The sequence below is a fragment of the Manacus vitellinus genome, unplaced genomic scaffold (assembly GCF_001715985.3).
Source record: "Manacus vitellinus isolate BGI_N305 unplaced genomic scaffold, ASM171598v3 scaffold_1_pilon, whole genome shotgun sequence".
In the NCBI taxonomy this organism is placed as follows: domain Eukaryota; kingdom Metazoa; phylum Chordata; class Aves; order Passeriformes; family Pipridae; genus Manacus; species Manacus vitellinus.
The window spans coordinates 22,635,373-22,662,834 of NW_021939396.1; the positions used below are offsets into that span (position 1 = coordinate 22,635,373).

Below are 27,462 nucleotides of genomic sequence, written 5' to 3' on the forward strand. Positions count from 1 at the left end.
CTCCTAGTAACTCTTCACTAGTATGTCATGAAGGTTTCTTTCTGCTGCTATGCTATATTAACTGTGTAGGAAGACTAAGGCCACAATAGCCATAACTTTGGAAACAGTGCAAAAGCCTAGTGCAGATACATTCACTGAGAGTGACACCTCTGTTGAAACCTCTGAATGGCACATGTACCTCTCAGTCCTAGTCACAATCCAGACACTCCTAAAACCAGTGGTGACATGGAAACAACAATTCTCCCTGAGCTTGGATGAAGGAATCTGGAAGTTAATAGGTATTTTTTCTGTAGTGGCTCACTGATACAGATTATAGGTACTACTGAACAGGAATTTAGAACAGTGTTCTGGCCCATCAGGCAACAGGAAGCAGCCTGGTTTGGTATGCAGCCTCACATTCAGAAGGGCTTTTGGAGATCTACACACATAATTGTCTAACCAAGAAAATGCTTTTGCACTTCTGATTTTTTAAAAAAAGGCAGGGTAAATACTTGTTACGATATGAGGGTGAGGGGTTGGGTTGGGGCAAGCTTTCTCAACAACTCCCATTTTTCTCTCCAAATACCTTGATGTTTTCCCTTCAAATTGGTAGATTTTGTGATCCCAGTCATCAGCGTCAGGGGCACGGACCTGGCCCAGTACAGTCGTGGGGAGAATACCTAAGATGACACAGCATGTCAGTGTCACAGTCAGACTTCTCACATGTACACAAACAGGTTGATCATTTAAGTTTTACTTTAGACTGAAGTCTAAGACCTCTACAAAAATATCTGCGATAGTGCCCAACGATGTGTGCCAGTTTGCAAATGCCACGTGGTGCCCTGCTTATTGAATGTTTGCTGTACAGCTTCATAGATTTAATTCTACAAGTGACTGCAATGAAAAGCAATAGGAAAGAAAAAAAAATCCACCTCTAAAAATTTTCATTGTTTTATCTGCAGTACCCAACCAACTTACAAAGCGTTTTAGACAGAGATTGGTGTTCAGCAGGATAAACAACCAAAATGCAGACTGTGTTATAAAGGGCAAAAAAAAATGGCAATTTGGAGGAAATTACAGCAAGACAGAGAGGATGTCCAAAATACAACAATCAGGCTTATTTTGAGTAGATGGTGAGACTTTGGGGTGAGATGGAAAGCAGCATGTATTCTGCTGGTTTTGCATCCTCTCAGCAAAGCTCACAAATTGTTATATTCTGAATTTACAAAATCTATTTCTAAGGAAAGGTCAACAGCATCTACTCAGAAGCTTCTAGTGTGTCCACAATAGATAATCTATTTAATGTGCTATCAAACCACAGGATACACAGCAGACTAGAAGAGGAAGGAATGACCTGAACCAACATGGATGCAAGCACCCCGAAATCTTTTTACCCGTGTGATTTATTTTGCTCTTGGGCTTATTATGTGGGTACACTGGATCACAAGAAAGCTGCTAACTAATTGCCAAAGCAAGAAGGGAAAGATGCTTCTTCACACTGCCTGCAGCCAGCATTCACAGAAAATTCCACCATAACAGCATTTGTCAGCTGAAGACTTAAGATGAATGTCTCAGGTGGTTTACATGTGCGTTCAGCTTAAGTGTATTCACTAAAACTCAGTTCAGTCTGCAGGAGGAAGAAGTCTTAAGGAGGAGAAAGAAGGTTCTCAGCATTCACACTCATCTCTTTTCAGCAATATTATGAACTTTGGTCATTTTTTTCCCCTGAAAAGTTAATGCTGCTGGAAAACTGCACCTGAAACCCAGAGATCATGACTCAAGTCTGATAGAAACATGTAAAGAATAGCAGCCAGTTACACTCTTCCTTCAAGACTGGTTTGGTTTCTTTCACAAATCAAGTGGCCCAGAGTCCTACTCTACACACCTACTGCTCTCCATTGGGCTTTAAGCAAACTTCAGTAGCACCTCTACTAAGATCTTAGCTTATGTGGAACAGGACAGAATCCTGTTGTGAAACTCACAGCTGCCTCTTTTGACCTTACTGTCACACTTTGAAGCAAACATCAGGGAGTAATTTACCATCATAGCTGTAAATGAGACATTCCATGTGGCCAGCAGAGTGTGGGTGGTCATTTTGGTCCCCAATATTCACAGTCAGTGTGTTGGTGGAGCTCATTGGTGGGATCCCGCTGTCTGTGATCAGGATGGGCAGGTAAAATGCCTTGTGCACTTCCCTGTCAAAGGTATGCAGTGCAGTGAGCAGTGCACTTCCATTGTGGAAGTCCTGCAAGCTGAAGTTAGTCAGACTATCAAAATCGCCGAGAAGGCGAAAGGAGAAAGGTGGTCCATTTGCAGCAGTGTCTCGGTCCTTTGCATACAGCAGCGTGGAGGTCTCGTTCATTTGGACAACCTGTGGAGAAGCTGTGTTTTCCCAGACCACTGGGTTATAATGAGCCTCAAACTCTGGCCCATTGTCATTTACATCCTGGAGAGTCACTAAAACAGTGGCACTGCCAGTCAGAGGGGGCTGCCCCATATCAGTGGCAATGACAATGAGTTGGTACTGTGTCACTGTCTCATAATCCAGAAGCCCTGCAACCATCAGCCACCCATCATTAGCCAAAGAGAATTGGCCACCTGGGTCAGACTTGTGTAGCAGGTGGAAAGAAAACCTTCCGTTCAGGCCAGAATCCAAGTCAACAGCAGAAACCTGAACAACTTTGGTGCCAACTGGCACATCTTCCCCCAGTGCAGCCACTTCATAGAACTGGGGGTAGAAGACAGGAGCATGATCATTTGAATCCTCCACATAGATCACGCAGTAAGCAATGCTGAAGAAATTCATGTCCTCTGCTTTCACAGTCAAATTGAATACCCTCTCATGAGGCTTCTCAAAGTCAACCTGTTTTCGCAGCCGGATAAACCCACAGTTGTTGACTTCATCTGTCTCAATGGAAAACTTGTGGTCATTGTCTCCATCGAGGATGCTGAATGTCACCATGGCATTTTCTCCTTCGTCTCTGTCCACAGTAGACACCACTGCCACTTCAGTGTTAATGCTCGCATTCTCAGATACAAAGGCTGTGTAAATCCTTTGCAGGAAGACTGGAGCATGATCATTTACATCAGTCACCAATATAGTGGCAGTGCCTGTCCCAGTGAGCCCTCCTCCATCTCTGGCCTCAACCACTATGAGGTACTTGTCTTCCTTCTCCCGGTCCAGGGACCCAAGCACAGTACAGATCGTGCCACTGACTGAGTCAATTGAGAACAAGTCCAGATTAATTTCATTTTTGATGTTCTGAATGATACTGTATGTTAGCACAGCATTCATACCAGCCTTCGGGTCATCAAGGTCCACTGCTGTCATTTCCATGACAGGACTGCCAGCTGGTGCATCCTCAGGGACGTGGCCCGTGAAACAGCCATCCAACACACAGAGGAAAAGGGGTGCGTTGTCGTTCACATCCCTCACTTCTATGATCACATCTGCAAAGCCAGTCAGTCCTTCTCCACTCTCATCTGTTGCAAGAACAAGAAAGCGCCACGTTGATCTTTTCTCACGGTCTAACCTTTTATTTGCGCTGATCTCACCTGTGTTCTCATTGATGCTGAATTCACTACTGGCCCCCTGCCCATGCAGGGAGTAGTTAATGGCATTTTGATCTGCTGCTTGGTCGGGGTCTGTTGCGGAAACCTGGAACAAGCCACAGCAGGGTAGTGTTTATGTAAAAGAAAAGAGGAAATCACTGTTCTCTTATTGATGGCAGCTGGTATTGTGCTGGCTAAATAAATACCATGCATTTTAACAGCAAGCATCTATTGGTTTGCATCATTCAAGTACTCTTTCAATAAACATCATGCACACCTAGAGAAACAAAAAGATGACATTTAGACAGATTAATATATTCTATTTCCCAGTATATTTTGGAAAGAGGAAATAACTGTAGGAAGAATCAAGTGGAAATAACAGCAGATCTGATGAGCAAATGTTTCTTGTGAAACTCTTTGGATCTGTAATACAAAGACAAGCTCTCTCTGAGCAAACAGAAGGCTGTGAAAACAGGCTGTACATCCAAGCTTATGAGCAGCACAGGCCAGAGAGAACTCCCAGCTCCTGATTTGCATCCAGGGATTGTTTGTGACACTGCTAGTTGGGCCAGCCAGGAATTGCTCTAACAGCAAAACAATGAAAATGATTGAGTTGGAGTCAAAACCCAATCCCTGGTAATGTTTATTTGGTAGTATGCATTACATGCAGGAGGTACACATGCCAATCATGCTATGCTTATACAGTCACTCAAAATACACCAACTCTGCTTTGTAAAGGAAAGCCATCACATTTTTCAGCATTTAGAATCACAGAATTTTAGAATTAGGTTGGAACAGATCCTTAAAATCATCAAATCCAACTGTTATTTATCTTGATCAAGACAGCAAGTCCACCACGCAAATTCTTTATTCTGTTCTTTACAGAAAGTTGCTAGCTAAGTCCTAATATCAGGTAGGCTTCACCTACCCTAAAGAAACTATCTTTTTGGGTTTGTATGAATGGATGGGATTGAGCTGAACACAAAGTCAGGTTTTGCCCTGCTTTGTGCAAACTGCTTTACCTTTAGGACAAGTACAGGCAGATCTGTGAGCTCCTCCAAGACACCACCCTGGTACTCATTCTGAGTGAAGACTGGTGCTTCGTCATTCTTATTGACAACATTGATGATGATAAGAGTGTGGTTTTCCCATTTTCCATCAGAAGCTACAAGCCTGAGCTCATAATGTTGTTCTTGTTCATAATCCAGAGGCTGAGCAATGAAGACAGTTCCAATCTCAGGTTCCACATCAAAAACTCCTTTCAGATTTCCTGATGTGATCTGATACCTTAGTTTGGCATTTGCACCTACAAGAGAAAGAAACAATTGCTGCCTGTTCACCCTATGAATGCTTAATCCAGCTATGCACAGTGGACACATATCCAAGAGCAACCTTATTTGCCTGGACTGTTATAGTGTGTGTGGGATAAAACAGACACAGCCACAAAAAAAATGATATGTGTATGTAATTTGAAGGGTTTGTGTGTGGGAGATTGTGGGTTACGTCCGCATTTATATATATTTGCAGACATGGACAAGTGTCTGTTGATTGATAATGAAGGAATTGTATACCTCTAATTTGTTGTTCATTCATTTGCCAATAGCAAAAAAGTAACATACTATTAAAATACTAGAAGCTACTTTTACTCAATGTTTCCTAAGCTTCATTTCAAACTCCAATATTCCTTAAATTTTTTTTAAACCACTGGGTGGTGCTAAAATATAACAGAAGTCCTCTGTTTTGAGCAAGAATTCATCTCGGAAGAACATTCCACCTGTACAACAGCAGCTGTTTGATTGTTGCAAAACTTTTAGGAACAACAACAAATTGTTTAGTGCTTCCTGTTTACTTATTTGAAAAGGTAAAAAATACCTGACATTGCATTCCAGTATAGAAAATCATTTCCCAAATTAAATAGGCAAACTGCTAGGAGTAGAAAGAATATTCAGCATTTCAAGTTATAGTCAGCTGTGGATGAGAAGACTAGAGCAACCAATATGTATGGTAAGAAAGTGAAAAGGCTGTGCTCAACATTACTGCTTGGAAGAGCTTGGCTGCCTTTGCAGCAAGAGTTTGAGCATCACTTCTACTCACTTTTGTCAAATTCTCCCAAATGCAGCAACTGGTTTCAAATGGCCTCTTAACATCTCCCTTGTGGGCACTGAGAGGCACAGGCATTACAGCACTGCCAGTGGAAGGAATGACCAGCTCCCATCTGCTCCTGGGAACGTGTTCCTCTGGTTCTCATTTGGACTCTGTCATCAGCTTGCCTTCTTTTTTTCAATGAGTTTGCTTTTCTTTAGCAAATTTTACTGTCCCAGCTCATGAAAGTAGCAAAAAAGCCACAACAGAAGCAAAGTCAGGGACTGACTGATGGTATATGCTGTTGGACTGGCTCAGCCCGTCTGTAGGGGCAATTTCACACCATCATAGCCAATGTCAGTGTGAGCCCAAACAGAAAGTCTGGCTTTCCTTTCCTTCCTGACTTCATTTCTGACCATGTCATCCCAGATTATCCATTGTTTGTCAGATTCTTCCATGGGCATATTTAACTAATTCACCATATTCACTAAATCATCAAAAAGCACACAGGTCTGGTTTTCTTACAATGATAGTAAGTAAAATTGACTCCCAGAAAGATCTAGAAAGCACAGGATCTGGCAAAAAGCAAGCACATGCTCAGGAGTGAGTTTTTATGTTACCTATTATGAAGTTACAGCAGCATTGTGATTCCAGGTGATTTCATTCTGTCCCAAACAGTTTGCCAGCTAGCTTAACCTTTGCAGTGAAAACCTGAGCACCTAATAAAAGAAAATGCTCACATGTGCCCAGAACTTCTCTCCTCACTTTTAAAAATGCTTGAAATCTGTAATCATCTCCTGGATGCAGAGATTTGTTTGCCCATGAAGGAAGTAGCCCTACGCACAGCACAAATTAACACTAAGGACTTGAAAAGATATGCAAGGTCCACTCACCCTCATCTTCATCATCTGCTATTGCTGTCACAACAGGACTTCCAACATCCCTGTCCTCATCTACGCTGACCTCATACACTGACCGAGGAAATGCCGGAGCGTTGTCATTCACATCACTGACAAAAATCCTTACGTAAGCTGTGTCTAAGAAGGAGATGCAAGAGGAACATGCAGACTAGAAATGGCAGAGCTGGAATACCTTGTGTTATTCCAGACAGTTCACATACCCCCCAAGTCTATAAAAGTTAAAGAACTCAATCTCTGATATCTTTTAACCAATACAGAATTCCTTACTAGTTTTACCTGTGTTGGGCTGCCCATGAACACCAGGTCTAGCAGATTCTGAAGAGTCCTGAGACTGAACTTCAATCAAGTAAGAGGCTCTTTTCTCTCTGTCAAAAGATACACAGGTGGAAATAATTCCTGTCTCAGGTTCAATGGTGAAGAACTGGTAATCCTCATTAGAATCTTTCAATATTAAGTAGTGAACCTAAAAAGGAAATAGTTAAGAGAAGTTAACATTTTTGATTTTCATTTATATGGCCAAGTGTTGTGACCTCCCATTCTTCAGCAGCCTTCTGGTTCTGTCTGCAAAGTAGCAACACTCTGAGGAAGGACAGATCATGTGAATATGATTTTCTAAGTCTTTTGCTCATTTTTATATAAAAACCCCAGAACTTTCAGACAGAAGAACACCTGAAGAGGTGATATCAAAGCCCATCAAGCCCAGTATCCAACCTCCAACAGGGGCCAGTAGGAGCAGTTAAGAAAGACCATGAGTAACAGGGAACAAAATGTATGGAATGACATCTTCCCTGGTGTCTCCTCAGCTTCTAGCAATCCACTGTGGTTTTGATCTCAAAAAAAAAAAAAAAAATGGAGCTAACTGATAATTTGGGTCCTGTTCAACAGGACTGAATAAATGAAAACTTCCACTGATGAAAGTTATCCACATTTTTGCCTTTAATAAAATTTGCTCTCTGAAAAGAAAAACATTTCCATCCCCACCCCCAGGTCATGCCCAGAGCACCACCAGGCAGTTCTCCTACAGGTTGCTCTTCAGACATTGCAAAATGACAGTTCCAGAACAGCAGATCTCCACTAGCCAGAGTTTCTTCACAGAAGAGCTAGTAACATTTTTGGAAATGGCTCAGGAAAATACACAGAAAATGAGCAATTTCTTTCAGAATTCTGCTTTTTCCTAGGGTTGGGTCATTATGACAATAATGGTCAAATGTTGGTTTGACCAACCATTTGACCAATGATGATGAAATAAAATGCTTTTTAATTGGCCATATTTAAATGGCAGTGAATAACTGACAACAATCACTGACAATCAATTAAAAAATGAGCTGAAGAGGCAAGAGTTTGGAAACATGGCCTGCAGCCACATCCACTTGTCTTGTCACAGGAACAACCCTGCAAATCATGCAGCAGTGCTTTATCATGGTTGCTGGATCAGGATTAGATGCTATGATGAAGGATCTGAAGATAGTGAACAGCATCTTCTCTGCCTGCCTCCCAAATTATGCACATCAGGCACATGCTAGACAAATGCTTGACAAGTGCCGTAAGAAGTGTTGGTGGCTCATTATCCTGTCATCTGCTGGCTACACATTCTCACTAATTACAATACTAAAACTTGACTATCGGGAGGAAAAGAATTGGATGTAAGGTCAAACCTCTCCATGTAGGCCAGAATCCAAGTCCGTGGCTAACACCTGAACCACTGATGTGCCAACATCAGCTCCTTCTGGCACAGACACCTCATAGTTAGAAGACATGAAGAATGGAACATTATCATTGACATCTGCAAAAGGAGGTGATGAAGATCATGATAAGAAAATATTTGAAGACTTTGTTTTACTGTGCTGATTTTTTCCCCCTGCAGTTGCATTTTACTTGGAGAAAGAACTCACATTGTTCATAGCAAGAAACAATCCTACTTTGGGTCTTCCCATTCTTGTGGTAGCTGACAGGAGGCATTTTTAAAGACATTGAGCAGCTTCTGGGAGATAGTGGCCTAATCTCAGCTAAGATACTAGCTAAGGATTTGACCAGCAATATTCTTACAGTAAGTCCATGAATGCCAGGACCAGGACCAGTCTGTAAAGAGCTGGTTATCTACAGCAGTAGGTAATTTCAGTATTTTAATAAGATTAACATACAATGAAAATTAAAATTGCAGACTCTATAGAGTAGTCAAAGAATGTGTTTCCCGGCCTTTGCAGGGCGGTATAGCCAGTGTTATGTTAGGCTATAGGACCTAATGATTATTTAGGGTGCAATTGCACATTAGCCTCCCCTCATCTAACTACTGGCCAATGTCCAAAGGAAGCATGCTGATCTTTCCACTCCTGTCATCCTGCTCTAAGCCATGGGATCCCCCTTCCCACGAACTGGATCACGTGGCCCTGCGTTGACAGTGCTCATTTGGTTGCTCTGAGTGAGACTGAATTTCTTGAGAGAAAAGGCTAGATGTGACCTGACACACTCTGCAGCTCTGTGATCATCAGATCCAATGCAAGGGATGTGGTGAAATTATGCAGGTGAGGGAAAGGACGGGCTGATCTGATAGTGGCGACCTGCAGTCAGGTCAGATTACACACAGAGCAAAGCCATGTTAAGCTCATATCAGTGCTGGTCTTGCTTGTCTTCCTTGCCTGACCCCTGTGGAGACCCAAACCAAAAAGGCATGCCCAGTATTTTTGAGGGCCAGTTTGTGGCACATTTTCTCCATAAAACTGCTGTGTCGGACAAGATGAGCACAAGGGACGCGCAAGAGAACCACGGCAGCACTGACTCAAATCCATTTAAACTGCACTGGAATCACATCCTCCTGCTGAACCCATGGCAAATCGGTCTAGATTCCTCTTTGTCTGTAAGGTGACTAAACTCAGAAATGCTGCACAGTCCCCTATATCTTTTTGCACTTCTCACAGTTTAACAGCCACATTTGAAGGAGGTAATTCTCCTGTGTCGTGGCATAGTGCCAAGACAGAGGAGCTGTAATGACAGTTCCTTGGCTCCATCTCTCTTTGTCAAGGGCAGACAAAAAATTTAATATCTCATTCTGCAAACCCTAAAGCACACATTTTGTTTTACTACTGCCACGTGATTCCATTGATTCTAGCATCTATTTGCAGGATGAGTGTCTTAAGTTAATTTTTTTTTAAGTTGTCAGTGTGGGCTCCCATAAATCCCAATTTTCTTTCTCTCTTATGTGCATAATTGCCTGTGGAAACTTCTATTCTAAAAGTCTATTTATTTTCCCCTATTTTACAGAAGAGAATATTTCTTGTTGGAGAAACGTTTCAGCAAATTCACTGAGCAAGATAAGAAAAATAAGATGATATAAAAAACTTTCTTTTCTGTGTACTTGTGCATAAATAAAGGACAATCCTGCATGTGAAATTTTCTGGTGGTTATTTCTCTCAAAGTTGTTTAACTTGCTTTGTTCTCCCGCTAATGTATATGTGTATGTGTAAACACTTCTTTGTACAAAATACTAAGTTACTCAAAAAGGATTTTTACTTGTAAATAAAATGAATTTTCTGACAAATTCTGACACCAACAACTGCACTATAGGAAAAACTTTTTGAGATACGATCCATAAACTACAAAGAGGCACTGACCAGGGGGACTTCACTTATTCATATTTTCATCTGAATGTCTACTATCAAAAGTAACTCCACTAATGCTTCAAAAAGCAGGGATTAATATCAGATTTATAGTTTTATGTGGATCTACAGGAGTAGAGCCTTACCAAAAGATGCTACTATAAGGATTAAGTTTTTGAATATTGCACCTATTGTAAGGACCCCTGCAATTTTATTTCTAGAGCTTTAATCTCAGTGTGCAATAGAAAATTCTGTATGTAACAAAAAACCCTAAACAGATATCCAACACAAGCCCAGCCTATCTGTGCTGTTTCAATAGCACAGACTCTTTCCAGTAATACTCATTTCCTTTCAATAGCTTGGGAACAAGTACTAGATTTCTCCTCCTATCAAAAGAAATTCTTTCTAATTAGATTTATAGAACCAGTTGTCTAAACATTCAGACAGCCCATTTTTGCACTACCACATTTCCACATTTGATGGTGGTACTTAGAAATCATATCAAATAGACCTTTCTGATGACTGCACAACCTTTTACAGTACAGAAATGTACAAAGCCTTCTTAGGTGGCTTGGCATTTCATAGATGTTACCTTAATTCATGACATTATACTAAAAATTACAAGAATATTGTTCTGAATGAGCTGTTCTAATAACAGCAAAGCTTACCTGTTATGTTCACACAAACAGTGGCAAAGGAAGCTAAAGGAGTCATTGCTACATTTTGTGCCCGGACTGTCAGGATGAAAAACTTAGTTGTCTCAAAGTCAAGTGGTTCAGCGACTAGAAGAGAAGCAGATCCATCAGCTCTGTTTGGCTTCAGATAGAAACGAACTGGCATGTTAGTCTCTGGAACTTGACCCTCCTCCAGATTATACGTAACCCTGGGATCACCAAGAGGGGATGTGGCTTTGATGGTCTGAAGAAGAAAAGAGCCATGACATATGTTCATGAAGCACAGGATTGCAAATGTTACATGTTCAGTTTGATGGCAAGAACACACGTGCACGTATGTCCTCCAAGAACATACACGCCTATATGACTTGGATAACAGACAAAAGAGAAACAGTTTACAGAGCTGAGTTTCATTTTACAACATTTATGTTCGATGCAGGTCTTTAATCAACAAGAAATTTCCCTGCCTGTAAGTGTGCCAAGCAAGAACTGCACCACTGGCTAAAGGAAATCCCTTTTTTCTCCTCCTTCCAAAGAAAAAGCGATCCAAAAGGAGACCATTTCTCCATCGAGTTGTACATATTACCCATCAAGTTACAGGAAAAGAACCTAAATTGTTTGCAACTGCTTGGATATTACATGCAGGAGGAGGAAGGCAGGAATTATCTGGCAATTTATGGAAGACACTGTCCTTAAAGAGTAAGTCTGTATGGGTTAAAAAGGAATTGATTTGAGTTAAAAAAAGCTCAAAGCAAATTGCAGTCATTCTGTGCTCTAGTGCTGAATGAGAAAAGCTGCAGGAAAGAGGCAGGTAGGTAGCACAGGCCACTGAGGATGGAGGATGGAGGAGCTGGCCTTCGGTGGGAACACCCAGGGGTTTCCTACATGTGCAGGGCACAAGTTTTGCTTCTGTGGGAGCGCATCCTGGTGGCCATTGGTTTAAGTAAGTCATTGGGAAAGCTGCTGCCAGCTGAAATGCCAGCCTGTTCTGCAACAGGTGCTCCTCACAAACTCTAACAGGACACACAACGGTGAAGTCAGATAAAGGAACTGTGATTGAGTAAGGTTGAAGAGTGGGCAGAACAAAACAGAGGAAGAAGTCGAGATGAAGAGGGAGGGAAGTAATCACATTTTTAACATACCACTATCTTGGTGTCACGAATGGTGTTTTCAGGGATGGTTACCCAGTATCTGTTCTGCTCCCACCGTGGTGGCTGGCTGAGTGCATTAGTGACAGTGACCGTCAACTCCACTGTGCTGCTCCTGTTGCCGCCATCGGTCGCTACAATATAGCGGCTAATGCGAGTTGTCTACGAAACAAAGAAAACAGAGTATATTTGCAAACCATTTTGTACAAACCAGGAGATTGCAATTAATGGATTTGCAATGGATTTGGGGGGTTGGAGGTTGCTCTGTTCCAAGCAGAGTCTCATATTACCTGGGGTAGTGGGCAGTTCACGTACACCCAACCTGTGCTGGGGTTGATCTGGAAGTATTCCACTTGATGCTCTAACATTGAGTATGTGACAGCAGCATTCACACCCTGGTCACTGTCGTGAGCTGCAACACAGAGGAAACTCATCCCCACTGGAGTGTCTTCACTAAGGAAGTCTTTGAAAAGACAAAGATAGTGTCAGCAGGTCTGATCTAGTTTACCAGGCTGTGTGTGTAAAGAAATACCCTTGTAAAATGCCATAGTCCCATTCATGGTAGATTAAATGTTTCTGTAATGAGGTAGGTTACAAAGTATTGTCACCAATAGAGTGTCTGAAGTCCTCTTTTAACTTGCCTGTCCCTCTCCCCAGCCATGCTGGGTTGTTACACGAGCTGCTGGTGATGCAGATTTACTGACACTGCTGCTGCCAGCACTTGTGTGTCTCCACAGCAGCGCTGCCAAACCCCACAGCTGGTTGCATGCCTGCTGCTTCGGATCACAGCCCAGGCTGCTGTGCCCGGCTGATGATAAAGGCAGGTTGGCATCAAAGGGAATTCTGTGTGAATTGAATTAATCCTGAATATGAGTGGTGGCAGCAGCACTGCCAGTGGGAGGCAGTAGGTAATCACAAAGCATGAAGACTCAGGTCATGCCAAAGAGGTCTCCAACATCCCAGTGTTTTGGAGAAGCCCCCCAGGGCAAGGGCAATGATCATTTTATACCTGTCTCTTTCTTTAGGTCTCACTCCCTATTCCCAGTAATACAGCTGACACAGAGATCATGCCTTTGTGCCTACAGTTCTAGGCAGACCGTTCCTTCTTTGGACTTGCTTGTATCTAAAAATCTGGTGGCAAAGAGTCACACATTCGAAGTGTTCATTGCACAAAAGAGTAATTAAGTTTGTCTTCCTAAAGCCTGATTCCTGGAAGGGACATCAACAAAGTGATGGGAATTCATGAGCAGTCAGTTCCTACTCCACTCTGCAAGGCACAACTTTATATGAAGCTATTGCATCCCTGCTGGCTGTCTTTCTTCCACACTCCCATTTTTACACTGCTCTGATCTGACTTCGGTCTTGTTCTTCCCTCCATTCTCAGCCATTCAGTCCCAGTTCCTTCTCCAAGCAGCTATGGGTGCTTGCCTGGTCATGGTTTTGAGACATTTCCATGTAGTAAGGTTCCATCAGCTCAGTGTATTGAAATGGTCCTGACAGGGTGAAGGCTCATGCAGTTGGGTTTAGACAACCCAGTCAGTCTATTTAATCATGGCTTGTTCAGAAACTGTTTCATATCTTTGATCTCCCTTGTATGTGTCTCCTTTAGCATTTTTGAGGTGGGACAATCAGAGCTGCATAGTACTTAAAGTGGAGTGGTCATGTTTTCTGTTTTGGCTTTCTCCCTTAATATCTACAGTCTGTGGCAGTGGAGCAGTAAAACTTTAAACCACAACAACTACTTTCTTCATGAACAACAATTAACTTCTCTTAGCTCCTGTGTCATTTAATTGTCCTAGGATTCTTGTCCCTGGTATGTCAGTAACAGCTAAAGCTAATCTCAGAAGAGACTACCAACACTAAAATAGATTCATGAAAATTGAATTAATTGCTAAGAAACAGTGTAAAATACCACTTTTTGTGTGTTTATACTGTGTTTAACAGTCAAATTCTGTTAAATTCCATTGTAAGAAAAAATACAAAATTACTTGAAAGGGCTGTACTCTCTCATTTCATGTGCTTTGCTTGCTGCTGGCGTAACTAACATTTACTACACCATCCCTACTGCAGGGAGTTAAGCATTTCTTTAATGTCTGTTTTGCAGGCAGATGATAAGATGCATGGCTAAATCAGGGATTTGACCAACATCCTAGTGCTGAGGAATAAAGAACCAGCAGTTTCCAGAATGAATAGAAACCTCTGACTAATGGCATTTGATCTTGTTAGAGAAGGAGCTATTTTTAATTCTGTGACGTACAAGCATTGATTACTTATGTACAGATGTTGGCAAAATGCTATGCACAGTGACCTCATTATCTGCGGTTTCGCCATCTCAAAGTGCTGCCTTTGCTTCAGGACCTTTGCTGGTACCTTGTGTTCATGGAAAAAGAAAGAAAATCTACCCATTCTTCAGAAGTGCTGAATCAATCATAATTACCAAATGCAATCTCTCAGCTTCACAGCTTTTGAAGTAAAAATACTGGGCAGTTTCACCTGAAGGACATTTGACAGTAGAACAGAAAGGTTCATCTTTGCACTTTGTCTTTACCTCAGTGACTTGTCTGCTCTGCTCAAAAATATTTCTCAGAGATAATTTCTACTTGATTTCTCAGTGCTGCTTTGGCCAAGCTGCAGAAAACACTGGTAGGAATGTAGAAATGGCTATTCCCAATCTGCACATTTTAACCAATTTGGCACTTGGAGTTAGTCTCTGCAAAATACTCTGAAAGATTTAACACAATTTTCTTTCTGTCCCTCTGCATAACTCTGAAGTGTGGATGTATATTTTGCCTATTTCCTAGCAGGTTACTTCTCCTCCTCGTCAAACATCCAATCTGTTTTTGAACCCTGCTAAGATGCTGGCCTCTGTGATGCTGAAGACAACTCACTTGTGAGCCACCTTCATTTTAGTAAGGCATTGGTCACCACTTTGCCCTCCATGACATTTCCATGCAACTCACAAACATCTACAAAATGGAGTTGTCACATTCATCATCAGTTTTTTGCCATTTTGAGGCAATTATGCAAGGAAGGGCCTGTTCTAGTCCAACAGCTAGAGAGTATGCCCATCATTTGTGGATAACATTAGAGGGTCCGAGTGTAATGAAGTGCAGGATTCTGCTGGAGAAGCATCAAGTCAAATTAAATGAAAGACAAATGAAAAGCATATTGTGTGGGGATGAAAAAGGGAATGTCACGAGGGTAAACGGGAGAGGCTAGCTCAGGAGTACAGTTACAGGCGGCATAAGGGGCTCCCAACCAAAGGCAGCCTAGAAACCAAGGATTTCAGGCTGTTTGACAAGAGATAAATGCCACTTCAGCCTCTTCAAGCAGAGGTGCTGTGCTAAAGAGACACAGATGACAACTGCACTTCTAGTCAGGGTTGATGAATTCCCAGCTAGGATGTCATGTTTTGTTTTGGAACATAAAATAAAGATTCAGTGTGGAGAAAAGCTGGGCTGGGAAAAGCTGCAAAGGGAAGAGATCAGATCTGCTTCATCTCTAGGAGTGAAGACAGTCAATGTTTTTGAGAACTGCAATGAATAAAGAGGACTGATCAATTCTGTACATTTGCACTGGTGATGGTTTAAGCAGTGACCGGCTTAGTGGGTAACAGAGGAAGACTGGTCACCTAAAAAACTGACCACTGGTATAAGGAACTACTAACCAGGCTCATGCAGCAGTACTGGGACAGGTAGTTAAGCAACACTCACACTGATAGCGACTGTTCTCAAACTTGGGATCGTTGTCGTTGATGTCAGCGATGAGGACGGTGATCTGACACACCCCGATCAGCGGCTCCTGTGCCTGGTCAGTAGCAGTAACACACAGCATATACTCCCTCTGCTGCTCCCGGTCAAAACTCTGCGTGGTTCTGATGACTCCTGGGAACACAGACACTCCCTGTTCTGCATGTCACAGCCCCAGGACTGAATTTGCAGAGAGGGATCTGCACATCTCCTGCACAAGAGGAAGCTCTGACCACACACAACACAACTGTCAAGCTTAATCTACGCCAACCCTGCAATGCACATCTTGGACAAGACCAAATTCAATTCTCCCATCTCTCCTCTCCTCATATGTCACCTGCTGCCAGCAGTCAACAGCTTTCTTTCCTGCTGCCCTGATAAGGAGCTTCAGTATGAGCACCTTGTGATCTCATGGCTCTTGGAGCACAGAAGGGCTTTGTCCTTCTCATCAAAAGGTCTCAGGTTTATTCCAATGATTGTCAAATAAATGAATCAGCTCATTACTACTTTGAGGAAGAGTCGTACCACAGAAGGCACAAGTGATGTGGCCAAAGTCATCTCTACTACAGGAGTTGGAGGTTGTCTCATTAAATGAATTAAAATTGGGCAGCTCCATCAATCACATAGCTCCATGGATAAATCAAACTATTTTCTCCAAATTTTCCACTTTTTCTCCCTACTAATCAAGTCTCTCCTTATCTCTACTATTTTCTTCTGGCTAACAGACTTCAAACCGGCTGTCTTGAAATCACTTCCAGACTTATGTCTACTATGCTCAGGTCCAGAGGTCTGCAGCTCTATTGTAGGCCCTTTCAGTGTCCTGTACAGTCCTGGACATGCCAGTACCAAATTTTACTGTTTTAACTGTAGAAACTTCAACCAAATTTATGACTTTGTCATTTGAAATACGTCATACATCAAGACATCATTGCCATGTTTTGGTATGAGGGTTTTGCCTGCACTGCACTGGATCTCCTATTTGTGCATGAGATGGGAAATAAACTGTGACCATATGGAAGGGAAGAACAAACTCAGGCTGTTTAAATCATGCTTTCTGCTCTGCACTTTTATAGCTACACTTGATCCAATAGGAAGGTGACAGGTTTTTATCTGCTTATTGAACTGGGGTTTGTTTCCCTACTTAATTTGCATTTGGAGCCCCCAACATAAGAAGGAAGTGGACCTGTTGGAATGAGTCCAGAAGAGGGACATGAAAATGATCAGAGGGCTGGAGTATCTCTCCTCTGAAAACAGACTGAGTTGTGATTTTTCAGCCTGGAGAAGAGAAGGCTCCATGGAGACCTTATAGCAGCCTTCCAGTACCTAAAGGGAACCTACATGAGAGCTGGAGAGGTTCTGTGGGCATGTAGTGATAGGACAAGGGGTAATGGCTTTCAACTGAGGGAGATTAGGATGAAATTCTTTACTGTGAAAATGGTGAGGCACTGGCACAGTTTGCCCAGAGACGCTGTAGGTGCCCCACCCCTGGAAGTGTTCCAGGCCAGGTTGGATGGTGCTTTGAGCAATCTGCTCTAGTGGAAAGTGTCTTTACCATGGCGGGGGCATTGGAACTAGATGATCTTTCAGATCTCTTCCAAACCAAACCATTCTATGCTTGTAATGATTTGAATCATTACAACCTTAATTTAATCTAATCTATGTGCATGGCTACCCTTATACTCTGAACATTATCAAGGGTTTATCCTATAAACTGTTACAGCTAACCCTGCAGTTACACTGCTAAAGCATAAGCCCACATGAACACACTCATACAGTGGCATTTTCATTACAAAAAAATGTCATTTTCATTTTATCTCAGCAACCCGAAGCTACTGACCTGTGTCTGGGTCAATGCTGAAGCCTAGGGAAGCTCCATCTCGGTGCATTAGCCCATACTTCACCTCTCCATTGACGCCAAGGTCTGCATCATAGGCTTCTACCTGTAGCACGTATGTGCCTGGAGGCTGATTCTCCAAAACCCAGGTGCTGTCACTGTAGTAAGCGCACTAAAAATACACCCAAACATCTGACCCTAAATATTACACAGAGCCACATGAAATTGCTGCACAGTGTCAATGTTTTTTTTCCAGCAGGCCTGAGAAAAACTCAGAAGAAAATCACTATTATTACTTATAGTTACAAAAAAATAAATCTCTAAGGGAGAGGAAGGAAAAAAGGAGAATGGAGACTTTACATTTTCTGTATGAAGAAAGCTGACTGCTGTTCACTTACAAGTTCATTCTGCTCTGCACACACAGTCCCTTCAGCCAGCCAGAAATCACCAGTAGCTAAGGAGAGTCTAGAACTCCAGTTACGGATGGGAAAAGAGTATCTGCAGAAAAACATCTTACCTCTCTGAAGACAGGCTTGTTGTTATTAATGTCATTAACTCCTACAATAACCTCAGCAAAACTGCTAAGAGGGGTGGGTCCCCCTGAGGCGTTGTCATCTATCGCAGTGATGTTCAGGGTGTATTGTGGCCCTTTCAGGTTGGGTGGTGGGTTTCTGCGGAGCTTAATGATACCTAAATTTGGAAGCATAAAGTGTCATTTTAATTTAGGGAGTAAACAAACAAAATCAAGCGAGCATCGCATTTCTCTGCCACTGTGTTGTTGGTTCAGTCTGTATTTTAGTTGCAAAGCATAGGAATCTGGCATCCTAGTCTGCACAGCCTTGGGCCAGGATTCTAGGTTTTGGTTGATAGTTGTATAACAACCATCATATCAAAGAACTAATCCTCACTGATACGAAGAATTCCCAATTGCAGATTATACGAATATGGTGCTTTCTTATGGTTTTTGACATACAGGAGAAGCAGAGTCAACAGAGATTAGATGGTAAATAACTGTGTTCTAAAACCTCTTTCCTTACCTTTCTGGCTATCCAGTTCAAAGTTGCCCTCCTCATTGCCTCCTGTAATCAGATACAGCAGCCCATCTCCATCGGGGTCCTCTGCCCGAACAGTAGCCACCAAGGTGCTGGGACCAGCATCTTCCGAAAGGAAGGTTCTGTAACTGATGGACATACAGGAGCAATGGCAGCATGTACAGTATCAGATGAACCATTGCCATGGTAACCATTAGACAAAATTATAAATTCATTATGAATGGGTTTTTTTTCATGCTTTGAACATGCATTCACGAAATCTTTAATTAGCTTAAGATGCAACTTTGGTCTTCTTTGTTCAGCATGGGGTACTTACTTTAGTAAGTAAGTACTAATCCTGCACTTTTAGTATACATAAAAAGTGCAATCCTGCACTTTTAGTATACATAAATTCCAAAGATCTTTTGGAAGATATCAATATGCACCATACTACACTGTACTGCAAATCAGGATCACATACCTCCTAAAGCTGAGAAAAAGGACATCTGTCATGATGTGTTTCTTATGTCCCTATATATTAATGGAAAGCATCAGATACTACAGAGATGAATGTAAATTGATGTTTTGTAATTAAATATATGTATGTTTTGTATTTAAAATATGTCCATACTTGAAAGCTGTGCAAAGAATAGAAATTGTATTGATTATTGATAGGAAAGAAAGAGGCATCTTAAACAAGCAAGGCCTCATGAAATTAGCTTACAATACAATCTTTGATGGTAAAATTAAGTTTTAGTGTTTGCTAACTACCATTGTTATCTGTCATCTATTTATACGTAGATAATCATTTAGAGATCTAGAAGTCAACGTCATCAAAATCATTCCCTGCATAATCAGGTCTCTGATTTATTCTGTTCTCCCTCTGTAAGTATAAAGTGAATATACTGGTATCACAACTGGTGTATTTTTTTTTAATACAATCTGGAAATGAAAGTCCAACTACTAAAGCCTTTCTATATAGAAATTACCCTTCAATTTCAGTGGTACTTATAGTTGCACAAAACAACAAGTGATCGTTCAGCCAAGTATTATTAAGGTTACACATATGAACAGCATCTTTTAAACCCAAAGCAGGAGTTCATGAAGCCTTACACAGGCTGGGAGAAGACGGGAGCCTCATCGTTCACGTTGGCCATTCGAATCCGCACAGACGCTGTCCCTGTCCGAGGAGGGTGTCCTTTATCAACAGCTATCACCACAAACTCATACATATGGTTTGCTCGCTCAAAGTTCAGCCTCTGGTTAGAATTGATGATCCCGTGATGCGTGATGGAAAAATCAGTGCTCTGGATGAAGTAAGTGATGTCAGAGTTGGAGCCAGAGTCGCAGTCTGTTGCAAGTACTAAAGAGAACACATTTAACAGACTAGTCATACTGTAAAAGAGGTTTGGTTATGCTATTTCCTATAAAGTCAACTCTTTGTTTTTGAGAACAGGCATCACCTAAATCAGTTTCATCCATAAAAGTCTCTTTTTAATGATTAGAATCTGGAAGCTTAGCAGGAGGCTGGAAGTAAAAAATCAAAACAATTCTTCCATCCCCTTCAACACAGCCTGAGTGATCACAGCCAGGTGAGTTTGCGAAAGAGCTGTGATCCCAATACTGCACAACACGTTTCGTACAAACAGCAGTCAACACTGGTAATTACCACACAATCAATATGCACGTTGGTTGAATATCATCAGTCATAAACTGTGTAGTCACTCTCTCTGGGGATGCCGTTCAAATTTAATTAGCTTCCAGCTATGTTACAGATAAAGTATTTTTTAATTACCCGGTGCTTCAAGGTACAAAGAGTGATTAAACATTCCTCCCCAGTAAGTGTTTATTCAGTATGTTGGGTGTCCCATCTGCTCAGAAGCAGCAAATCGGCACAACAAAGAGCTAGGGCTCACAGCATGGCATCAAATGTGATTTTTAAGAGTGGGAGCTCACCTCTCCAATTACCCTGCAATTTTTCTAGCCAAACAGGAGGCTTCACATCATACCCACACTGGTATTAAACAAACTCCTTATTCTACCAGTAGGATGCAGCCACTACAGTAGCATACAGACTTCTGGAAGCAGACCAGTGACTGCAGTGCGTGGACACCCCGGCAGGGAGCTGCAGCATCATCCACAGATGAAACAACCACCTGTCTCTATCAGAATATTAACTCAAAGTAGGAAATGGGGAGAGAAAGATTTCAAAAGTACACAAATACTGTTCTACTTATTTGCAAAAAACCTCAGTTACATCTGCCTGTGGAAAGTTACTCATCTTTGTGTACAAGGACATTTAGGGGGGGTTGTAACACTTTGTTTAAAATCTCTCCAAATCCTGCTGTGTAAACGTTTGTTTGTGTTACAGATTACAAAATCAGGAGCTTTAGAGTTGATCACTCTCTTGTTGTACTGAAAGAAAAAATATATTAAAAACTCAAGAAAGTTTGAAATTACTGTGGCTTAAACTGGTTAAGTATTGTTTTTAGAAAGACATATTTGAGTTGAAAAGTTCTGATTTAGTCACAGTCATTAGTGAGCCATTGTAACCATTCACAAAAATATATTTTATGTGCTTAACTATCATATTTCCTTTCACCCAGATGTTTCCTGGCAAATAGGGAATGTGATACTTGTACATGACAGGAACAAGCCTTACTTCCAAATAGCGACTTGGAATTCTATTCCCATTCCATTTAATTCCATCCTGCAAACTGATGTGCATTGCAAAGATATTTTGAGGATCATATAGCAGCCACAAGCAGGTCTGTGCTGGCTTTGCCTGTGTTCTGAGCTAGCTTAGTGCAATCTAGCTCCAGCTCAAAGCCTCATGTGTTAGTACAAAGTTGCCAGCTCCAACTCTAAGCCTTGTTCTGCTGACATAGTGATGAGGCTGAGGGACTACACTAATCCCTGCTGAGAACACCCCTCCATGCTTTTCTCATCATAGCATGTTTGCATCCAGAAATCTTAAAGCACACACAGTCAGCACAAACCTGCCCACAATGACTAAGTAGATGGATTGACTCAGCATAGCATCTGCACTACAAACATGACTCAAGCCAGACTTCGAGTGTGCTAAAATAAAAATGGTTGACAATTAAAACCTACATTTACATTACTAACAGTTTTAACAAATGCCACATATCACATTATCTTCTTCACTGCCATCAACAGCAACTCACGCATGCCCAGAATGGCAAAGGCTGTCTCACATTTGTATTTATTTTTGTTTGTGGGACATTCTGAGGTTGCAAAATCCCACCCCTCAAGGAACTACATCCAAGGTAAGAGCTGTTTGGGTTTTTTTTTCCCCCTGAGATAATACTTTTTTTGGCAGTCAGAGTTAGTGGCACAGATCTCATCCAGCACAGGGTACAGGTGACTGCCCATACAACTGCCTTGCAGTCACTAACAACCCTGCCCAGCCCTTCAACAGCAAGTGAATGTTCATACACTCATTTCCACTGACTGTCACTATACTTCCACCTCACATTTTCTTTTCTAAGATGGCTCTTTCTCTTGAAAACTTGCACATGTGGCAAGACAACAAAATGGGATGCAAATGCACAGCTTTGCCATTCTGCTTGTTTTGGACGTCGTGCACACATTTTCTCCCCGCAACTAAGAGCTTTTTGATCAGCTTTACAAGTTTCCTGAAGAGAAGAGCATTCATCTGTTTAAGGAAAATCACATGCTTAGGAATTTTAGGAGTTGATCATCCGGATCAACTTCTTGTTTCCCAAGAGCCATTAAACCAAAAAATGAAGTACAAGAAGCTCTGAACTCTCTTGGTAAGCATTAGAGAAAGCAGACCCTGCAGCCCCTTTATACCAGGAAGCTAAGTTTCTTATCACCACTGCAACCTGCAGAGTTAAGCTCCAAATTTAGGAAATTTAGATTACTGGCTTCAGAAGACATGTTAGACAAGTAAATTTTTGCTAAGTCTTGCCTTGACACATATCCATTTTCACACAGTTCATAACCCTTAAGGTCTCAGCCTGTCTTCCCACTACTACCCCAGTACTTGCCCCTCCTTTCAGTTTGAATGCTGACAGTGAGCCTGTAAGTGTTCTCCCTGTTTCAGGCAGAATACAGCTATGGCATGTATCACAACACGTCAGACTACATCAGATCTTTAGACATCTTGAAGGCATTTAACTGACACCAGTAAAACAGGCTGGAGAATGGGCTTTTGTTCCCTGCCTGTTGGTCTCTCAGGACTGACACAAGAGATGCAACATCACCCAAGTTCACTCTTTATTTGTGCAACCATGGTATTTCCTTGAAGATTTTTTTGGAACTTGGAGCTAAAAATTATTTTCAACAGCTCTGATCTTTCAGCATGACACTATTCTAGCCTCTAAAGCGTCATCTGTGCACTCAGGTTTTATGTGCAAGTATCACTCAGCTGTGTTAAACACAGCAAATGTGGGATGATGACTGTTAAGCCACAATCATAAATAAAAGTTCACAGACTTTCCAAAGTTTTCTCTTTTAACACTTTGCAAGTCAGTTATACAGCATTAATACCTATTTGATGAAACTATCTGCCTATCTAAAAAAAAATTCTTTTCCTCAACACTTTTTTTCTTAACTAGTTGCAGCTGTGTCTGGGACACAAAAAGGTTACCAAGATTAGTTGAAAGACAGCTACAACATTTAAAGGAAACAAGCTATGGCAATCCACTAAGTCACTGCCTATCAGCTGCTTTAATGTCTCTTGGGTACCACAAGAACCTTCCTTGGGCACAGCACAGTGATCCTCACATGAAGACACTCACAACTCTACTTCCAGGATATCTAAAAGCCATCTATTACCTCCGGGAAAGCTGCCATCCACGTCTTACAAAGGCAGTGAGCACTTCCTCATGGCAAGAACATGAAAACAGAACAAACTAGCAGGTCTGTGGCAAGACTGAAATGAAAGGCAATGGAATGGTCCTCACCTTGCAGTAGAGATGTGCCAACAGGAATGGTTTCGGGAACATTGTCTCTGCTGTAAATGGAGCGCTGGAATTCAGGAGAACAGTCATTTTCGTCGGTGATATGGACCATGACCTGAGACAAAAGGACATGCTGAGAGGAGATTTTAGCTTCTACACTTCAGAAAATGGGCATCTTGTTCTAGACACTGCCATGGCAGTCAGTGCTTTTGCTCTCCCATCCTTACACCTCCAATACTATTTTTCTTACACTACTGTATGACAAAGAATTATTTTCTTCTCCAGTTCCAAGCAGATGGGAGGCAAAGCCAAAAAGAAATGACAAAAGGTATTTGCAGAGTGTAGATCTGAACCTAAGTCAGACCCCAGCTTTCTCCCTGTTCTGTAAGGTCCCCTTCCTCCCCAACATCCTCGCAAGTGTCCTAAGCTATCCACCAGTGTAACTGGTTCCACCATTAAACTAACAAAGATTGCAGGGACAGTGGGTAGGATGTGAAGTGATTCATGTACCTCAGTCACACTGCTGAGAGTGCTCTCAACTTCCATGGCTTTCAGTAAGAGATGATAGAGATGGTGTTCACTCTCGTAGTCCACAGGGTGGGTCAGGCTGAGCTCTCCGCTCTCTTGCCTCACCCTGAAGAGCCCAGAGGGGTTTGTCAGCAGAGTGTACGAAAGGGGCTGGCTCTGGAAAGAAACAGCCTCAACAACTGCTACTCTGTAAAGAATGAGAGAACAACTCTTTGCTTCCAAACAACAACAGTAGCTGTCTCCTGAGCACCTAGAGGAGGAAGATGATGAGGAGGAAAGGTGTCTTGCTCCCTCTCTGTTGATGCTTGCCTCAGGTTGCATTCAGACTAGAAATCCCTATGCTACAGAGAGTTGACCTACCCTCTCTTCTCTCCCCAAACTTATCTGCTGACATAGCAGGGCTGGGATAACAGCCCATTTTTACCCCCACTAACATTAAAACATCTTTTTCTTTCCTATTGTACCCTTCTAAATACTTGACAGTAGTAACTAATTTACCTTCAGTTTCAGAGATAGGTGACCTACTATACTTCTGAGTTTTTCTGAAGTTGTATATTGAGAAAAGGAACAGGTTCAGAGATGGATGGGAAACCCATGAAGCACAGAGTTTTTCAGATCCTGCTGTCCACCTTGGCAGGACATGAAAGATATGTTTGCCTCCATACAGTGACTTAGGTTCTGAAGCTCCATCTCTCACACCAGTCTCTGACCATCATGACAATACATTTTCAGCTCATCTCACTGGAAGCTCCAGGGAAGGAGAAAAATTTCCCTCCTCCTTCCCATTCAGTCCCTTTTAAGGACTAAGTGGGGCATCTCCAGCAATTTTTCCTATTTCATCAGCTTATTTTGAGGTTTTCTACTCCTTAAAGGCCCTATGGCACTGCTCCACCTGCTACTCGGTGCTTTAAAGCACATTCTGCTCTCAAGCAGCTGAATAGTGACAATAAAGCCAGAGCCAGCTCAGGAGCATCTCCCCACTGTGAATTGGCTTAGCTACTCTCCATGCAACAGCAGAGCCCCTTGAAGACTCAGCTTTATCTATTTGCACTTCACACTGGTGCTGTTATCTCAAGAGTCTGGCAACAACTTGTCTTTCTAAAAATTTAAGTCAAATGGGGCACGAACAACTCCAAAACTAGTTAATTAAAAGTCTACTTTTCAAGCATTCATTTATATCTCCAGGAGATACATAGCCAGTAGGTTGGCTGTTCTAATTCACAGTGCAATGTGCTAAGACCCCAGAAACATTAAAATAATTCCAGCATCCCAGACTACATCCCACGTTCCACACTGGAGACTCTGGAACACCAGATCAGGCATAACTTCTTTTAGAAAACACAATGTTATTTTGAAAGTGTAATAGGCAAATGCATACTTGTAGCCCTGAGAAGCAAAACCACAAGTTTCACTCTACTGTGCTCTCTCTAAATTGAAGCTCCTCTCAGACTGCAGGGAGGGAGCTCACCTAACAAAGTACAACTTACTTCTCTCCTGCTGGAGTATTTTCAGGCACGAACACACTGTAGGACATGTTAGTGAACTGTGGAGGTCGGGAGCCTGCCAGGATAGAAATGGAGGCATAGGGGCTTTTGCTGCCATGCTCATCGGTGGCTTCCACAGTAACCACATACTCCTTGTTCCATGTCAAAGGCAAGCCAGTCGTCATGATGATGCCAGTACCCTTATCCACTTGGAATCGTTCTTCACCACCTGTCAATACATTTACAAAGCTGGCCTGAGAAATGCCCCACGGCAAGAACATTTCCATCTTCACCATTTTAAGGTAAGCTATCCTCAAATCATCTGCCTGTGTCCCTGCATGCATTTCTTTTTTCCTCTCCAGTTGTGTACCTTATCTGTCACCCACACTGTGTTCTGGTGACCAGTGCAGTGTAAAAGAGACAAGAACATGTAAGAAATGAAGCCTTAAGCTAACAGTAAGGCTGCAATCAATTTAAAAATACAAGTAAAGCAAAGAAAATGGCAACAAGAAAGATTCCCATCCATGTAACTGTTACTTAAAGCACTTACAGCTTCTACTTTCTGTACCTACTGTATCTTTAAGGATTCCCCAAGGGAAAAATCTATCAATTAAATTGTAAAATGGGAACTTGCTAAGAAACATCTGCAACTCAACAGAATTTTACCTTTTTCTTCAGAACAGACCTACCTGCAATGAGTGTGTAAGTTATCCCAGCACTGGCATTTTCATTGTTACTGTGATGTGCGACAAGCTGGTAGATGAGAGTGCCCTTTCGTGCATCTGGATCCACACGTGCCAGGTAGGGGTATGGGTACATGCCCCAGGACAGGAGTTCATCTTCTGGGGCAAAGAGTGTCACATGACAGAGGTACCAGTCATTATCTGCAAAAGATGCATGGATTTCTGGACAGCTTGCTCACAAACTTTAGTCAGGAATTTTCTGATCTTATTCATTAGTATCCATAAAAATCTTCCACTGCAAAGAACCCATGGAGAATTAATTACAGTATTTTTACCTCTAGGGACACCTAAGTTCAAACCTTTTGGACTTACATCAAGTTGCTAACAGATGCTAAAGGTTTATATGGGCTTCTTGAAGAAATTTTCCTGAGCACATTTGTGTTCCAAAGGAGGCTTTGGGATTTGACTTCAAATCAAAATGAATATATTACTGAATATATAAAATAAGTTTGAATGAAAAAATAAACTAAATGTAGAAAGGGGGGAGTAGAAAATACATATGAGAAATGCATGTCTTCTGTCTGAAAAAATCACATACTTGAACAAACTGCACTGAGGTTTCAGGTCTGTTAAGGACTACACCACTGTCAAAAGAAACACCCACCAGTGTACTTGTGTCTCATACAGGAAATCCTTGATCTCTGCCTTCAGCCAGGCCACATTTCACACAGGATGGAAGAAGACAGGAGCACATGGGCTAAAACAGCACCAAGGCAAGAAATAAGCCAGAAATTCCAAATAATTTTAACTGTAGACCTCAGGGATCTGATACTAAATAAAAAACTACCCATAGACAGAGACATCTGCTAATATGCAAGGCCTGTATTGACGAGCAGCCTTACCCCACAGTAAAAATATATGCTGGGCAAATTTCCCAGAGGTCATCATTCCCACGAAGGAAAGAACTTAATTGAAATTTTTTTGGGTTTTAAAAACACATAAAATCATTTAAGACATGGTTTCTTCAGCTAAAGGAAATTCTTAGATTACATGGTTTCTGGTTTCCTAATATGCCAACACTGCTTACACCGGAACATTGGTTAATTTTTTTTTCCCTGTATTGCTGTGGAAGACAAGGCACAACCCACAGCATGAGCCAGTGGCTCATGAGAGCAGCTGTAGCAGTCAGTATTTTATCTATAGCTGAGAGGTGGGGCTGAGAAACACGTCTTAATTAAGCCAGCTACAGACAGCAT

General features: G+C 41.9%; 1 protein-coding gene across 1 annotated transcript in view; it reads right to left on the reverse strand.

The window, feature by feature from the left end:
* LOC103757894 (neural-cadherin) overlaps positions 1–27,151 on the reverse strand; it is a 43,748-nt gene extending 16,597 nt beyond the window's left edge. Inside the window, exons 1-19 of the mRNA XM_029959288.1 lie at positions 27,109–27,151; positions 26,213–26,407; positions 25,527–25,752; positions 24,022–24,226; positions 23,515–23,626; positions 19,676–19,925; positions 18,569–18,711; positions 18,049–18,221; positions 17,535–17,703; positions 15,662–15,832; positions 12,239–12,411; positions 11,943–12,110; positions 10,795–11,044; positions 8,189–8,316; positions 6,810–6,996; positions 6,507–6,650; positions 4,554–4,837; positions 2,020–3,637; positions 566–659 (exon numbers count right to left, since the gene is read on the reverse strand). Coding sequence (XP_029815148.1) covers positions 566–659; positions 2,020–3,637; positions 4,554–4,837; positions 6,507–6,650; positions 6,810–6,996; positions 8,189–8,316; positions 10,795–11,044; positions 11,943–12,110; positions 12,239–12,411; positions 15,662–15,832; positions 17,535–17,703; positions 18,049–18,221; positions 18,569–18,711; positions 19,676–19,925; positions 23,515–23,626; positions 24,022–24,226; positions 25,527–25,752; positions 26,213–26,407; positions 27,109–27,151 — 4,733 coding nt within the window. The remainder of the gene's footprint in view (positions 1–565; positions 660–2,019; positions 3,638–4,553; positions 4,838–6,506; positions 6,651–6,809; positions 6,997–8,188; positions 8,317–10,794; positions 11,045–11,942; positions 12,111–12,238; positions 12,412–15,661; positions 15,833–17,534; positions 17,704–18,048; positions 18,222–18,568; positions 18,712–19,675; positions 19,926–23,514; positions 23,627–24,021; positions 24,227–25,526; positions 25,753–26,212; positions 26,408–27,108) is intronic.
* Between the last annotated feature and the right edge of the window lie 311 nt (positions 27,152–27,462).